The 17,324-nt window shown below is 47.5% G+C and overlaps 1 protein-coding gene across 2 annotated transcripts in view; it reads right to left on the reverse strand.

Annotated features, from left to right (window-relative positions):
• LOC144143593 (toll-interacting protein-like) overlaps positions 1-17,324 on the reverse strand; it is a 43,493-nt gene that overhangs the window by 23,460 nt on the left and 2,709 nt on the right. For both annotated transcript variants that reach the window (XM_077675411.1, XM_077675410.1), the window contains exons 2-5: positions 15,677-15,856; positions 12,176-12,309; positions 3,988-4,036; positions 2,626-2,778 (exon numbers count right to left, since the gene is read on the reverse strand). In XM_077675411.1, coding sequence (XP_077531537.1) covers positions 2,626-2,778; positions 3,988-4,036; positions 12,176-12,309; positions 15,677-15,856 — 516 coding nt within the window. The remainder of the gene's footprint in view (positions 1-2,625; positions 2,779-3,987; positions 4,037-12,175; positions 12,310-15,676; positions 15,857-17,324) is intronic.

The raw sequence follows: 17,324 nt of genomic DNA on the forward strand, positions 1-17,324 counted from the left end.
TTTTCGCCGAGACGAGAGCCAGGCGTGTACCGGGGCGACGACGTAGCCAAGGCCTTAGTGCCAAAGAGATCACACACAAAACAAAAAACGAGTTACACCTAGCCGCATCAAACTTTCGCGATAAAGAAACAAAGCATTGTGTTGGATTTTGTATATCCTGAAATAATTTTATTCTTTATTAATGTTTTTATATTCGCGCTTTTTTCTATCTTTTTCTTTAGTTTTTTTACGAAGTTCTTACTTTCAGATTTTTTCATGGTTCTGTCGTCAGTTTTGAAGGAAAACTTGGTATTCTATGTCAAAGAACATATAATTAGCTGCATTTTGGTGTATGCTAAGGCAGGATGGTGCCTTTGCTTTATGTAATAAAAAATTTGTACCGAGACCTCCCTTTTTCATCACTTTTTGCGGCGGTCCCGAAAGAGTTAAGGGCTGCCGTAATGTTCAGAAGAACGCCCAGTTAACCTGCAAAGATAAAATACGCGATGGGTCGGCCTCTGAGTCAACCGCGCCAAAAACAAAACAAAAAAGTAGCTGCATTGACCTATCAGCAATAGATTCGTATTTCTCTGTTACTCGGCTTTGCTGAACCCATGAAAACACCCACCACTGTGTTGCGTACCAAAAATCACATCCAATGATGGCCCATGAAGACTAGTACGAACATTGTTAGATATATTCACTTATCCCAGTGACGTGGGAACTAAAAAAAAATCCCAGGCCATTTACACTAACGTGAAACCTGCGGACGGGTGAAGCATGCAGTGTATAAGTGTAATCTTGGCGTCTTGGAATTTTCGCCAAAGGAGATGAAACTGTTGCGAGAATAGAGCTCTGCAGCTTTTCTGTGAAAGTCTCACGTCTTTGAAGCACGAAGCTCTCCGTCGTGAGGTGCAAATGAGTTTCCTAGTATTTTTCTGGCACTTGTCACGTTCTAGCGCGACGCGCAAACCAGTGTTTCGGTATTTTAGTACCGTGACTACATGAGACGACGGTTATGACGACCACAAGAGACGCCAACAGCCCCACCCCTAAGGGGCTCCGCCACTGCCATTGACAACTTTGTTATCTAGCATGTAATAGCCATTCTTCCTCCACTGTGCTTTTTAGTTTCACAGTGATGTCGTTTGTTGTGATTGAACGAAACTTTTTCCGTTTTGAACCTCCCTCCACTCCAGCAATGTCATGTTGGCACAGTAGGCATTTGTAATAAATAAATACATAAATAAATTGGTCTCGCAACCTTTAAAACCTCAGAACACCACATCTCAGGGCACACAAGCACACAAAATAGCACGCAGAGGGCGGAACTCGGGCAGCAAAACTTACTAGCGGATACATGTATTGCTGAAAGAGAAACAAAAGACAAAGAGAGAAAAAAAAAAGATCAGTGTCACTCGGACACCCATCAACATGCGCATTCTGAAGTTCACTTATAAAGTGATATGCTGTAGCACACTAACTCTTGTTTGTGCCAGACAGTTCAAAACTCTGCTTACATTTCCGTGTGAGCTAACAAGTGCAATGACACCAAAGCATTCTCTGCCAGAAAACCTGCAGCAATAAAGAAGATGTGTTTTCGAGTAAAAACTGCATGCAGTGAGATTGTAAAAAAAAAAAAAAATGGCACCGAGAGCAGCCGAGAGGAGTTCTCAGTACTCCGTCGCCAGCGGCGGAGTAACAGGGAACGCCGAGGAAGTCACATGACCTCTTTTGCGTCACCTCTGGTTTTATCCCCGGGGTGGCGGAGGAAAAATGGCGGAATCTAGCAGCCACGATAGTCGTTCAGTTCGTACGGCAGCAGCTAAGCGCCGCCGTCTGGACGAGGAATTGCTGCTACTTTAACAGTCGTCGCCGTGACGAAGGCAGACACAAAACCACTGGCACGTATCTGGCAAAACTGGCGCGGAATAACTCCGTGCGGACAACGCGAGCGCGCGAAATGCTCCGGGAAGCAAGCGCGGGAAAAGTTTGGTCACATGACCCTTGACATCACGCCCTCCCTCTCTTTTCTCTGCTCCCGGAGCAGCGCGAATGTTTCATTCGCGGAACGAAAGCACACGTCCCCGTTGCTCCCGTGTGCTGCTCTGGCTGCTCGCTGCACTTGCTCCTGTTCGCCCAATGGAATTCGCCATTAAATACACCCCAAGGTACAGTAAAGGCAGTGACCAATGTCATCTTCACCACTAACGTCGTACAACCGAAGGATGAAATGAAAGTTGCTGCATGATTCCGTACCAACCGCACGAAGAAGGCGCCCACACAATTTCCCCAGAGAGACCTTTCATTTATACTCGGCTACGAGCTAAAAACTGTAACAGCTCATGTAGCGTACCGCTCTGCTGAAGCGACGGACCCAGATGTCAGCGAGGGCATGCGTTTTGTAAGGAGATTCCGCTTAATGGGCGACATCATGAGCTTTTTCTAACGCAGCTTGTTTTTCGTTGCCTCACTAATTTCTTGTCATTGCCACAGTAGTTTCTGAGCAGATCAAGTCTGAGCAGATCAAGTCCGAAAAATCACAGAAACGACTCGTGTCACGTTGAAAATTCCCCCAGTAACGCACTCTTTGCGCCAAACGGAAGAACAGCCGGCTGCGGTAATGAGGTGCAGGGGGAAGCTGACCTGGTAGGAGAGGACCAGGTTGATGTTGCCCTCCTTGGAGTCGCCCTGCCTGCCCGAGAGCGGGTGCCAGATGTCACACGTCTGTCCCTGGAAGACGGCCTCTGGGATGACCACGTGCGCCCAGGCAATCTTCTCGTTCACCGTGAAGGCACACTGGCCATGGAGGAGGAGGAAAAGCCACGAGAGCGGGGGGAGCAGTTCGAAGCAGTTCGGCACCCGCTCAGGGAGCTCAGAAAGCATGCAACTGTGAAAGCAGACGCAGTGGTGACTGCTACTGGTGACTCAAAATGAAATAGACATCGTAAGAAGGCACCCGTGACTTTTTCTTGAATATGCGAAGGTTGTTACCCGTCCTCACAAAAGAATGCAAAGTCCCAGAATTCTTGTCATCAGTTGTTCCTTCTTCGTGTTAACCGCAACCATAGCCTGTCTAAATTACTTCAGACCACTCTTTAACCCTCGATCAGCCAAGTCCATCTTTTTGGACCTGAATTTGCTCAGCTCATCTTTTTTCCCCACTCAGTTTTCTGCAGGCCCAACCTTCTTGTCCTCTCTGCCTCCACCAATGGGATCACTGCGCAGCTAGCTGTACAGATAACACGATAAATGTACAGCGAGTGTATGGATAACTTACAAGTTGAATTTTTCCTCCGCACCTGTTATCTACTCTACACAACAAATGGCCCACGCAAGGCAATTCCACTCGGCTCATTTTAACCACGATGGTCTCAGAATTGAGCAATATGGTATTTCAAACTTTGTAATACAAAAATGTTAAAGAAAGAGCAACGAAAGTAACAAGTTCCCTAATTAGCCAGAGTGAAGACAGCTCAAGTTCAGACTTGCACTTAACATGTCTACATCAAATTTTAATACCATGGTAGCAGCCAATTTGTCACAATGCATCCCCACAAGTGTGATGACACAAGTTGACGTGTTCTCTTCAAAAATTGAAAAAAACACGGGCTGTATCAAAGCAGTGCAAAGAAGGGTTCTTGGCTAATTTAGACGACACCTGTGGTTCTTCAGCAAACCTTTGTAACCCCTCTTCTACTTATAAAAGCAGCAATGCTTCGCCTGACCAAATTGCACACAATAATTAGCACGTCAATTCTGTAACTGTTGTTAGGGTGTAAGTGCGCCTAAGCCGATGTGAACAAAACCAATAAGCAAATTTTGCAAAAAATTTATGGCTTAATGTTAGGTCAAACCATTTTGTTTTGCATGAGAAATAATTTTTTTTTTTTTTTTGCGATTTTGAAGAATATTTTCGTAGCGACTTCGAACAGTGCCAATTCAAGCTTTCCACCTTCCTCTCACAGTTTTTTTTTTGTGACAATCTGGCAAGCTTATTGAACTCACCTCATCGTATATCTCCACCAGGAACGCCGTGACGCCAGGAGACAGGAAGCTATGGGAAGAAAGAAGAAAAAGAGAAAAGAAAATCGTCTCACAAGTGAACTTTCACCAACCCAACACAGGGTGCAATGGTCATCCTCCTTGTTTACAGTCAGAGCAAACTCTCCTATTCCGTCACAGTGCAGTAAGGAAAAAACAAGAGCTACGCTCTTCGCAATTACAACAAAACATGTTCTACAATAGGCATCTTTTTTAGAGCTCTTTTGTGCACACACTATTTAAGAATTAAGAATTTAGGAATTTTTTAAGAAATACGAATTTTGACCCCATGCAATGCATTTAGGTCACAACCTAAATGTTCAGCGTTCAAAGCTTGTGGACCAGCATGAAGACATAGGCCAGCATTAATACACAAGAGTTTAAACAAAACAATTTACATTTATAAATATCATCAATGACATTTTTTTTAGACCATTGCACAATATATTTTATTGTCTCTTTTCAATGCACTTATGCGCATAATTGCAATAATGAAACGTGTCATGGTGCAGGCCGTATCTACTACTAACCCCCGTATTCTGAGTCCCTCCTCCACTCGAGCCTCCGCTCGAGAGGACCCTTGAAAGCGAGTTTCGGTTTCATAAACTAACCTCCACTCGAGTGTCTCCTCCAACGGAGGAGCCGCTCGGCGATTTGGAGGAGCCGCTCACGATTTGGAGGAGCAACTCCAAGGTGTCGTCTGTGCTACCTTGAAGCAGCCCTCCAGTACTATTTTCAAGATGGCCGCCTACGCTCCTCTCGGTTCGAGCCGGCTGTGCTCGCTCGCCTCTTTTCCGGAGCATGTATCCCGCATTGACGAGGCATATAATGAAGGTTCAGGGGATTTCCGCACCGTGAATTTGCCATGTCAGCGCATAAGGTACTGGCTGAATACACTTGAGCACTTCAGCAAGGGCGAATTCGTGTCGCGGTGCCACCCAAATCGGTCACTGCTGGAGCTGCCGAGGTGGCTGCCGAGCCAAACGCCAGCAACCGCGGCCACCCACTGCTCCCTGCGTTCCGGCTGCTGGTAACGTTGCGATGTTATGGCGCCGGGACATTTCAAGTTGTGATGGGTGCCTTCGTCAACGTTTCGCCGCCGACAATCCGCGTCGTCAGGCGTTGGTTGGAACTCGTAATTCGAAGCGTCGTGATGACCTGTGCGGACTTGTCTTTATCCTCGCAATGACAAGGTTGTCGCTGTCATGTACCGAAAGTCATCGCTCTGTAATGAAGGTGTCACACTAACCTATGACACGGCTACCGTAAGCTGCTTACAGTGCGTATGAAGCAGACGATCGCCGTATGGAAGCGAGCGAGCGTGTCGTCTGCTCCAAAGCCCAGTTTTCTTTTTTTATTTTTTCTTCGAGCCGCCCGCGCTGCGAGGCTCCGCCCCTCTCCAAGTGCCCGTCGCTTTGTGCTCGCCTGCTACCTCGCGCTTGCGTCCTTGCGTGCTGTCGAAGGGGGACATTTCTACCGGGTTCACCGTGGTGCCTGTAAAATTACACACGCACTACTTTGTAATTTGAACATTATGTCGGCTTTGAGCTGCCGATAGTGGCGTGAACCGAGAAGAACAAATAATTAGGCGCTCACTGTGTCGGCAATTCCGGTCTATGATATGCGCTCGTCACGCATGGAAGCAAACCGCCCTATACCTCCAGCCCTTCCGCTGACATATCGTTATCTTGGCTGTCATCCGGAGGGGGGGCCCTGAAACTTATAGTAATCGATAGGATCAGAAAGAACAGGAGACACAACGGGATACGAGGAGACATGGAGCAGCGTGCACAAAAACAAAACAGATTTATCGTCTGCTACCGAAGTGTGTGTGCAGTGTGGCCAGACCAGAAAACAGTTATTTCTAGTTGTGGCCACCTGGTTCATGTTATTTTCGTGCTCATCTCAACCATACAAACTAATAGTTCTTAAAATAGCTGTATAATTACTTAACAAAAAATAAAAACATTAAAAAGTTATATTTCTTAGGCGTACTTTCATGTCTTGAATAAAAAAAATTGCCATAACCTCGCCCCCAGATGCCTTTCGCTGCTCCTCCGAAACTGCGATCTCGAGGGTCCCTCCAAACGAAGGATTTCCTCGGAGGGTCGGCGTCACCACGTTTATGAAATGCCTGGAGACCTCGAGTGGAGGTGTTGCCCTATCCTCCACTCAACGGAGTGGAGGAAGCACTTTGAGTGGAGGAGGGATTCAGAATACGGGGGTAAGTCTACTACTAATAGTGTCTACTGCTTTACGAAGTGTTCCTAGGGTCAAGTTTTCACACACCTGACTGCACCAGAATTCACAATATTGTTTAAGAGCTCAGCTCAATTCTTTTCATAAAACAAAAACAAAAAAATGCACCACAGGCAACATAAAGCTGCCACAATGCGCCTATCTCACACTACAGTTAAACCTCGTTATAACGAAATTGAAGGGGCGCCGCGATTTGCTCGTTATAGCCAATATTTCGTTATAGCCGTAGCCGACATTTACTGCAAATATTATGCATTGTAGTTACCATAGAGATAATATGTAGTTACCTAAAACAAAAAGCGGGCGAAATAGCATCTTGCTGCACGGCGATAGTCAGTAAATAAACACATTCCGGAGGTAAAAAGGAAAAGTCACGAACCTACTTTATTGCAGTTCAAAACTCCTATTTCAAACAGACTTGGCTACGAAGAAGTCCGTAAATGGACATTGATGCACCTTCCTGATGCGAGCGATTGCTCCCTCAGCTGCGGCCGCTACCGCTACGTTCATGCCATCTTCGTCGCCCTCGTGCGTGCCGAAGTAGCGACGCAGCACGTCCACCGCATCAGCCTCCGACGCCGTCCTTAGCGCTTCTTTTCAAGCATCTTCCTCCATGTTTTCAAGCCATGTGCAACAGCGCTGACGATGGACTCTCGGTTGCTCACGATGCACGATGGTGGACAGCGTACTCGTCCACAAGTCAAAGTCTCTTTGCCACCTTGACGGGGTGCACCTTCCTTCACGCCCTATGCGACGGCTTTTATCATAGCCGTTTTCTGTTCAAGCGTGATTGTCTTTCGCTTTCGCTTCCCGCCTGTCGCACTCGCGGTGTTGTAATCACGCCGGCAGTACGTGAAAAGATATGCCAAAACCCACGCACACAACTACGCAGCGACGCCGGCGATACGAAAAGAGGAGGGGAGGGAGGAGGGGGGGGGGGGGGGGGGGAGAGAGGAAGGCGACGCAACCGCGCGCGCCGTGTGCATTGGGGTTCTTCTCGGGCTCACCGCGGATAGTCCGCGGATTCCCCGAAGCCATAGGGATACGTGGGAAAATCGAACGTCGAACTGCTTCTCGGGGAGCCCGCGGTGAGTCCGACACTGTAAATCGAAGGGCCCCATTGTCTGCATGCCGTGCGCAGCGAGAGGAGGGTGGGGGCTTCGCGGGCGCAGCGTCCGCATGGCGCGCCAGCCAGCTTCGCGCGCGTGGCGGGAGTTTTGAACTGCTAATACAGTTGCCGCGTCACGCACTGTCTCAAATCCGCGTTGCGCACTGTTGTAAAATTAGCTCAAAATTTGATTTCTCAACGAAATTTGTTCGTTATATCCCGTAACGGGGAAATTTTACCTCGTTAAAACGAGGTTTTAAATACATTGGTTTCTATGGGGACTTTCAAGGGGAATTACGATTTGCTCGTTATATCCATTATTTCGTTATAGCCCGTCTCGTTATAACGAGGTTTAACTGTAATATGACACAAAGCATAGCTCACTTCTTTATTCACTGCTACAATGAGAATTTCCATTTGCCCCATGTTCGGAAGTTCGCAAACCCAAAACAATAGCCCCAAGTGCTGCTCCACAAACAATAGCTTTGCAATGCAGCATTAAACAATGACAGCTCTGATTGATGCCCGAAGGCTCAAGGTTGACAGCCTTCCCCTTTCAACCTCCCCACTGAAAGATGTGGCGCCAATTTCATCCAGCTACTCACGCGCTCAGTTAGTGCCGAAACACATTCAGATCCCCACAAAAAGATAGAAATAAACACTCCAGAGTGACTCAAATTTGCCCGCATCTGCTACAGGGTTTTCAATTAGCTTTGAAAAGGACCGAAAATAAAAAACAACTCACGCGTGCACACACACAGAAACGAAGAAGGTAGTGAGTAATATACAGGCTCTACTGGTGCCCATTACTTCATCAAAGAAATGGGCAGAGTTGGGGAACTTAGTGCTGACTTTGGAATACGTACAAATGTTTCTCAGCGTCAGAGCTTAGCTTAGCAAGGCCTCCCACTTAACCCTTTCGCGACCACATCATGGGCCATCGCTCACTGGCGAACGACGATTTTCAAAATTTTCTGCAAAAACTACAAACGGCGCAATTAGGACGACTGACGCCATCTGGCGTGTTCATTGGAAACACCTTTTTCAGTTTTGCTGCCGCTTGTTTACATTTCACGTGGGTAGACAACATCGCGAGTGAAATTTGAATCTAAGGTAGCGGCGAGTTGGGCGAAAGTGGTGCCCTGTTTCACTGCGCGCTCTGCAAAGGCGGACAGCGGTTTCAGGGACTTCGGCCACTGCTGCTGCCAATTTTTCTTTTTTTTTTTAATCCCAGCAGCAGTGATGACTCCAGCAGCAATGCCGATTCATTAGATTTTTGTTCTGATGAAGGCTCTACCATTCAACAGCCTCAGACTTCGGCAGGCGCTGCTAAAGGTGGTTCGTTTTTGACTTCGCGCTGTATTTATAAACAAAACAAGCCTAATATCTGACGACTGCAGTATTGCTTTCATGTGTAGGGTCTGGACAACGTGCGGCGGACATATTTTGCGAAATGCACCGCGCCGTATTTCGTTATCACTCTCAAGATAGCTTGACACTCGTGTAAAATTACCGCTGCGGGGCAATGAGCGCTGCTTCTCAAGAGCGGTTATCTTTTTTTTTTCTTTTTTTTTACTGCTGCAGTGATAAGGATTTTGTTTGAGAACACAAAGAAGCATGCTTGCATAGGCGGAGTGCATGGGCGCCCCAGCCGTGTGGGATCTTACAGAATTCAGGGACAAGAATTCAAGGATATTCAAGGACTTTCAAGGCCCCGCCAAGGCATTTTCAAGGGTCCAGAGGAGCACGCGTACCAACGTTTCCGTACTGTTTGCACACGCTAAACGTTTGCTTCTTTACATCTCGAAAACTGACCTCAAGAAAAATCTCCTTGGAGCCGGCTTCACCCTAAGTGGACAAGCTTAGACCCACCCACACTACAGTTGAACCCCTTTATAAGAGACACGTACCGGGGAGCAGTTTCTGTCTCTTATACGAGATGTCTCTTATAAGCAGGGAACCATGTTTTCACTTACTAATCACACCCTAGTTCACTGTGGGCACCGTATGACTAAAATAAGCCCAAAAGAACGCTACAGCATGTTTCAAAAGATTCATTCTAATTTATGTTTGGCCCCCCACAATTTATGGAACAGTTCTGAATCTTTCTTTGCTTCATGACAGTACTTACACTGTTTTTTACAACCGATTCTACAAGCTTTCTCTTTATTCACTGTTTGTGGAAGATGAATCGTGTAGATGTTGTGTTCACAAGCCTGATGAATAGCCAGGGCGCACAGCTTCTTCCGCCGTGTGCTCAGGCTATTCATTACGCTGGCAGGACTCAACATCGGCGACGCTTCTTGATTGGGAGCTACGCGAGTGGGAGAGCCCGCATGTGCGATCGCGCTCCATCCAGTAGATCGAAGTAAGCTTCAACCACTTCTGTAAGTTGCGCATTTCCATTGGCAGGGCTTCTCGTTGTCATTTCATAGCTGACTGAACCACTTTGTGTTTGCTGAAGTTATAATAAATAGCGACTGCAGGCGTCTGTCGTCCACCTGCGTTTCCAGAATGGAAGCAACTGCAATTAGCGACTGGTGGCACTGCATCTGAAGTTAAAATGTCTCTTACAAGCAAGATTACTGATTAAAGTTCAAGGATGACTTGTCTCTTATAACCAACTGTCTTCTACATCCGATGTCTGTTATAAAAGAGGTCAATTTAATGGGAAAGATAGGGCAGCCAACCATGTGGGTGAATAGTGTCTCTTATACCCATTTGTCTCTTATAACGAGGTTCAACTGTAATACTGGGGGAGCTTGAGAAAATCCAGGCCATCTTGAACTTTTTCGAGCTCTGCAGATGCTCTCAATACGCAGTGTCGAATAGTGAGGAACATAACTTAATACGCCCTGCCGTTCTTATCAGCCAAATTTCTGTGCTGATTAAGGGGGAGGGATTGACGACTCCACTGGCTCTGCCCACCATCACACCCGTCAAAGTAAAATATTCCAGTAAAGCTCAGCAGCTGGATAAATCGTCATCTCAAATTCAGAGCTTTGCTTATCTGTGCTCATATTTACTTCAACTTAGTGTGTAAGCGCCATTAGTTTTCGAAACATAGTAGGGAATAGCTATGGCAGGGCACAGCAACAGGAAGATATGTGAAATGAATAACAGGGTGAGGCAATGCAAAAAGCAGTATGGAAGATTGGAAGGGGACCTATGCTAATCTTGGCCTCGTCCGACGCAGGGACTTCATTCAGTACGAGCCATTGTATGAAGCAGCTCGCCTCTGCTCACAAGCTCGCTTTAAATTGTAACAGCTGTATAAAGCAGCACTAGTGCAGCTTTAAGCGTGCTTTAAATTGTAAAAAGCATGTTAGGGATGGTGAGTGTGCAGGGCCACACTGATATTATCCACAAAAACCCGATCACGTAATCGAATCTCCTCTTTGTTGCCCGAAGAAATGAAGGGTTTTCACGGAGAAGGAAAAAATTTCAGGCCCTCGAAAACTCTATTTACAATTTCAAGGGTTTTCAAGGTTTTCAAGGACCTGTCAAGCCTTGACCTCCGGAGTTTCCCAGAAGGGACTCTGCCCACACCTCCCTACTCCCCTAAGTGCCATTGCCAGTTGACATTCCTTGAGAGTTGCCTCTACCTTCTCACTTAAAATTTGATTGGGGTTAAAAGCTTACTGCATCACTGAAGTGGTGCCGACGTGGACGGCTTACTTTCATACTTTCCATTTATTCCTTCCAATTGTTACCACAGGAGGACAAGTGCACAGGAAGCATGTAAGTATGCATGCATGCATGTATGTATGTATGTATGTATGTATATATGTATGTATGTATGTATACATGATGATGGGTGCACTTTATCATCATCATCGTCGGCTACAAGTCAAGAGGAGCGTTATCCCCCCTCGTGGGAAAATGCAAACTCCCCGCCTATGCATGCTTGGATTCATATTTTAGAGAGACAGACTAATTCTCGAGTGGCTTCGCAGAGTGGCACAGCCGTCAGAGCCGTTAGGTTGGTGGGCCCGCAAAATCCAGAACTTGGTGTACAGCCTTGATTTATATGTTGAATCATTGCTTGGGAACGTAGAAACATTTTCCTATATCTTAGAGTTCCCAAAATAGTTTTTAGGCTCAATAAAATAGCCTATTTGTGTATTGTGTATATTTTTTTGTGCATTTTTCTTCGTTTTGTTGACCAATAACCTCTCCATAAACTCTCATCTTTCACAAAATTGCTGTGTAATGTATTTGAAAGAGAAATCTATTAGCTACAATTTCATGCATAGCTATGCCAAATATGTCCGGTAGCTCAAGAGAAAAAAAAAAAGGCTTTCTGGAAGCACTCAAAATCGGCCATTTTTCCACGATCGCAAAAGGGTTGTCCCAGAAAGGTCCTACCAAAATCCCGCAGCTGCCCCGCCAAAGTTCCACTAACACTCAACATAAGCCCAACAGTGGTCCCATTTAAGTTCCATACAGGTCCCAAGTCCTAAAAAAAGTCCCATCTACATCCCACACAGTTCCTAAAGCGGTCGCATCAAAGTCCCACACAGGTCCCAACTAAGTCCCACACAGGTCCTAAAGAGGTCGCATTAAAGTCCCACACAGGTCCCAACGAAGTCCCACGCAGGTCTTAACTAAGTCCCACAGAGGTCCTAAAGACGTCACATCGAAGTCCCACACAGGTCCCAACTAGGTCTCACACAGGTACTAAGTCCCACAGAGGTCCTAAAGAGGTCGCATCGAAGTCCGACACAGGTCCCAACTAAGTCCCACAGAGGTCCCGTCTACTAAGAGGTGGTGCTGTACCCGTACCAGTGGAAGAGTTTGTTCCAGTGGGGGTTCTTGGCACCGTTGTAGTCCGTATGTGTCTCGTACACGTTGTGGCCGATCCGGATCCGCACGTACGGGTCCATCCTCGTGACGCCATAGTTCTTCACCAGCTTCGCCTGCAAGTTTCGACGGACTTGTGACCTTCCAATCCGCAATGGGTCGAGAACATGACACACGCTTATGCAGCTAACAAGTGAGCCCATCGCTTAGCCTTATAAGTCAAATTTAAATGTCAATTGGCACAAATCATGAAACACAACTGTACATTACAATGACAAGAAATTTACAGTACACATGTGCACACTTTACCACGCGCACTATTTACATTCCAGGCTCCATGCTACAACACCACGTTAGCCTTCTTCCGGGAGGTCACACATCGTCATCAGACACTGCATTGACAACCCCAGCCTACCATGCAAAAGTTTGAATTAATTACGAACACAGCTCTGCATTTGACAGTGTGCAATACTCCTCAAGCCTGCTTCCTGGCTGAACAAAATGTTCATACAATGACATCACAGTTTGTAAGTGATTTGCTACAAAGTCCTGGACCATTATGGCTCCAGACTGGGACTGGAGGCTTTCACGCCGGCCAAGGAGCGGCCTGCTAGTCCAAGTACACGGTCAACTACACTCTGTGAAGTACAGTGAAACACCAGGGTACGTTCTTGGTTCATACGATTTCCCAATTACTATGCTCTCAACTATGAACACTAAAATTTTTCCGTGGTACGTTTCTTACCGAATTGAACGTTTCTCCCTCATGTTTTTTTTTAATCGTATCAACGAGATTTTACTTTATAGTCCGTTTAATACATAGTGTGCAACACTGCCAAAGCTGGAGGGCATGATAGGGCGCTTCTTGCGATGACAAGAGTAGTGAGCAAGGCTGATCTAAGCATGAACATTGCAAATACTATGAACTCAATCATTATAATTAGAATTTTGTTAGTGTTACCTGAACAGACTCAGTTAACGTACGTTCAGTGCTGAATATTTGATAGCCTTTTACTTTAAGTATCTGTCAGAAAAGGGACCCAGAGATGGCGCCACAGGTCCAAGGGGAGTTCTGATAGATACGAGCGCGCCTGAAATAAGAGCAGACGGAGCATCCAGTTTCACCATATCACTTCTGCCCATTTCTTCAGTTGTGCAAGCAGCATTATTTTGTCTGCCCTTATTTTCTTTCTTGCCTTTCATCATGGCTTAAAAAAATTTTGCCCATAAAAATCGTTGGCTCTGTTTTGAACTTCGTTCCTTGAAACATGTTCTAGTCCCTGGTGTGCACCTGAAACCACTGAGCCACGGCACATGGTAGAGTGATGCAATTTGTTAATAGCGATGCTGTTTAGGCTGGTGTTGACCAGGCGAACGTGCACAAGACAACTTCACCAAGAAATGACGTCATCACACGTGCCGGCATCACTCGACCTTCGAGAACACCCTGCCCAACGTTCATGGCATGATCTCTGGTGTGCTCTTCTCCTCACCAGTTCACATGTGTTTGCGCCTTAAGTGAGAACCACAGAAAAGCTCCTGTTACAGACGCTGAGTTCTTGAAGCCGGTTGCCACCGTTTATAGCCCGTGCTAACGCAGTCTGCTATGGCAGAGATGTGAATGCCTGCGGACGAAACGATCCCTGACAGTCATGGAGAACTTTCAGCTGCACGTTCAGAAATCCATGTGCAGTGCAACAGCCAGGTCTCCAACGAAGGGAGAGATGGGCGACAGAAGAAGAATGTCAATCTTGAAGAAGAGGAAGCACGGCGTGAAAGCCAGTGCGCTGCTACTTGAGAATGGATGCGACCACTTTGGTTCACTTCCGAATATCGCGCCGACGAAGTGGCAGTGAAATGTCAGCAAGTTGCGGAAGATCTGGGGTTACGAGCTTGCGTACATTGTACAGTGGGGTCCACTGTTAAAGGGAAACGGCGGGCGCGTGGCCACTGCGCTCCGCGAAGCGCCGGCGCCGAGAAGTGGCGAGAATCGGAGACAGCCGGCACATGCGCACTGACCGCACGAGGCGGGAGAAGCCGCTGTGTCGTCTGCTACGGCGCTTCGCACGGCCGCTGACATCCTTCTAGTGCGAAATCGCTCAGCTGTTTCAAGCTGATCGGTGCAGCGGAGCGCTGTAGCAGACGACAGAGCGGCTTCTGCCGCCTCGTGCGGTCAGTGCGCATGTGCCGGCTGTCTCCGATTCTCGCCACTTCTCGGCACCGGCGCTTCGCGGAGCGCAGTGGCCACGCGCCCGCCGTTTCCCTTTAACAGTGGACCCCACTGTACATACTGTCACGGGACATATAGGTGGACAATGTTTCACAGCGCCATCACAAAAGACCAGAGACGACGACGACAAAGAAAGTGCTGGCTGACCCTGCGCTGGCTCTCTGATCGCCATCATGCAAATAATGTAAATAGATTGTTTGCTTTCTTCATGGTTCGTCTCATCATCTGCTCTGCAGCCACGTTACAATACTTCAATGACTAAGCATTCGTTGCTCCTCGGAGGGGGGGGGAACGACACCACGCAGAAACTTGACACAGCCTCAAAGCATGACTGAGTCACTAAGCATAACACTGCTGACTTGCCCACTTTTTGCACCATTGGTGCAAAGCTGCTGCAATTGTTCTATTTTTTTGCTGCGGACTACTTCCATACCTTCTACTGTGTTGCACGTTGTGTATGAAACAGAGTATAGGTCTGGCTTGACATCAATCATGCAGACTGCGAATTAAAGGCCAACTGCACTCAAATTTCACCTCGACCAAAGTTATTATCAATGTGTAGTAAGTACCCCCAAATCAGCTGGGACACGAGTCGTAGCCCCGTGAAACGCCTCATTAATCAGTCAGAAGCGTTTAAAAAAAGCTCTGCCGCAGACCACGCTGCACCTGCTGGCAAATCGCGTAAACAGCCATGGCGCGCCTGTGACGCTCCAGCTGGTGGGGGCTTCTTCATCTGGCCAGCTACGCAGCTGGAGAACCGTTCGAGGTCTGCTGCGAACACTTCACCCATTTGCTGCCCCAAGCGCGCGTAAAGCTTGCGCACAGGATTGCTCCCGAGCTGCTCACCGTCCCGCCGCTCGCTGGACGGCTGCAATGTCACTTCAATGGCCGCGCTCTTCTCGATTTTGGTTTCAAAATCGCCGATTTTTGCTGACCGTCTGCGGCGTCCACGCACGTATTTCAGCTGCTGTATTTCGCATCTTGCTTTCTTTTTAGGCAGACTATATGGAAATACAGTCCATCCCGGATATATTGAACTCCAAGGGGATAGCAAATAAGTTCGATATATCGATAATTCAATATATAAAATATTTTCTTCCACATAGGATTTCCAAGGGGACTTTGAACTGTTCAATATATGCAATAATTCGACATATCTGGGTGCGATATATCCGGGATCGACTGTAGTGTTTTCAAGAGGCCAAAGTTGGCCTTTACGCACGTGGGGGCCCTTTGGCCGATCCCCCCCTCACCTGTATGACGGAGATGCTGAGACGGCCGACAGCCTGTGCGGTCGTGAAGGCGGTGGCGCCCGACAGCTGCTGCTGCAGGGCGAGGGCCGCCTGCTCGTCGGCCGAGATCTGCTGGCCGCTGGGCGAAACCGGAGCGACGTCCACCCGCAAAAAGTCGCCGGGCAGCTCGCCCACCAGCAACTGCACAGCCACGATTGCAACGAGGGGGCAGCGTGAATCCAGGACGACAATCACCGCCATTGCTACCAGCCCCCTCACACAGACTTTTGAAATGGGGTGGAGTAGCGTCACTAAATAAGCTACGCTTAAGAGTACCGCCACTTCGTGCACCCGGAAGCGTCTGGGGGCCATTTTGTTTCTGGCTCACAGTGTTGCCATCTCTCCCAACGGAACCGCCGCCGGTTGTGACGGGCAGAGTACGACCGGCCGCTCTAGCGTCCGCGCAGCAGAGAGCGAGTGAGAGAGAGGAGAGGCGCCCAAAAACAAAATGGCTGCGCCCATATGTAAACAAATATCACGTGGCGCCGACCGACCAATGAAAATCCTGGCGGCACATAACAATGAGAGAAAAGAGTGCCAATACTCTACAAGCCTTTATTTAGTGACGCTAGGGTGGAGTGTATTCGCCAGGCATTCTCAGATAATGAATGGCAGCCTACCATCGTCCCTGAAAAAGGAAGTGTATGACAGCTGCATCTTATCGGTGCTCACCCACGGGGCAGAAACTTGGGGGCTCACTAAGAGGGTTCAACTTGAATTGAGGACAACTTAGCGAGCAACGGCATGAAAGATGACAGGTGTAACATTAAGGGACAAGAAGAGAGCGGAGTGGGTCAGGGAACAAATGCGTGTTAAGGACATATTAGCAGAAATTAAGAAGAAGAAATGGGCGTGGGCAGGGAATGTAATGCGAAGGCAAGATAACCGCTGGTCATTGAGGGTAACCGAGTGGATCCCTAGAGAAGGCAAGCATTGCAGGGGGCGACAAAGTTAGATGGGCAGATGAAATCAAGAAGTTTTCAGTGATAAATTGGTCACAGTTAGCACAGGAGCGGGATAATTTGAGATCCATGGGAGAGGCCTTTGCCCTGCAGCGGGCGTAGACAGTCTGATGATGATGATGTATATTGTCTTCATGGCGTCTTAAGCAACAGTTTAACAAAACACAGAAAATTTTACTGAAGCATTTAATTAACTCGGTATGCAGGGAGCAATCTGAAAATTCAAATTGTGGGGTTTCATGCGCCGAAGCTACACCTGGTCTTTGAGGGGTGCAATAGTAGAGGGCTCCGGAATAATTTCAACTACCCAGGGATCTTTAACGTGTGCCGAAATCTCAACTCACGGGCTTTTTCACTTTTTTGTCTCCATCAGAAAGCAACCACCGTGGCTGGAATCGAACCCGCATCCTTGGGTTCAGCAGCACAATGCCTTAGCCACCAGAAACAGAAAATTCAGCAGAAAGACCTAATAAACCGGGCATGTACGGAGTCATCTACAAATTCAAATTGTGAGCATTTTTACACGCTAATGCTACGTTTGGGCTATGGGCTACACCATGGTGAAGGGCTCCAGATTAATTGGCACCAACTGGGGATCTGTAGCATGCACCAAAAAAATCTTGACAAACAAGAAATCCAGCCCCAAT

Source organism: Haemaphysalis longicornis, unplaced genomic scaffold (genome assembly GCF_048455015.1).
Source record: "Haemaphysalis longicornis isolate Haplotype H1 unplaced genomic scaffold, Haemaphysalis longicornis Haplotype H1 scaffold_6, whole genome shotgun sequence".
Classification (NCBI taxonomy): domain Eukaryota; kingdom Metazoa; phylum Arthropoda; class Arachnida; order Ixodida; family Ixodidae; genus Haemaphysalis; species Haemaphysalis longicornis.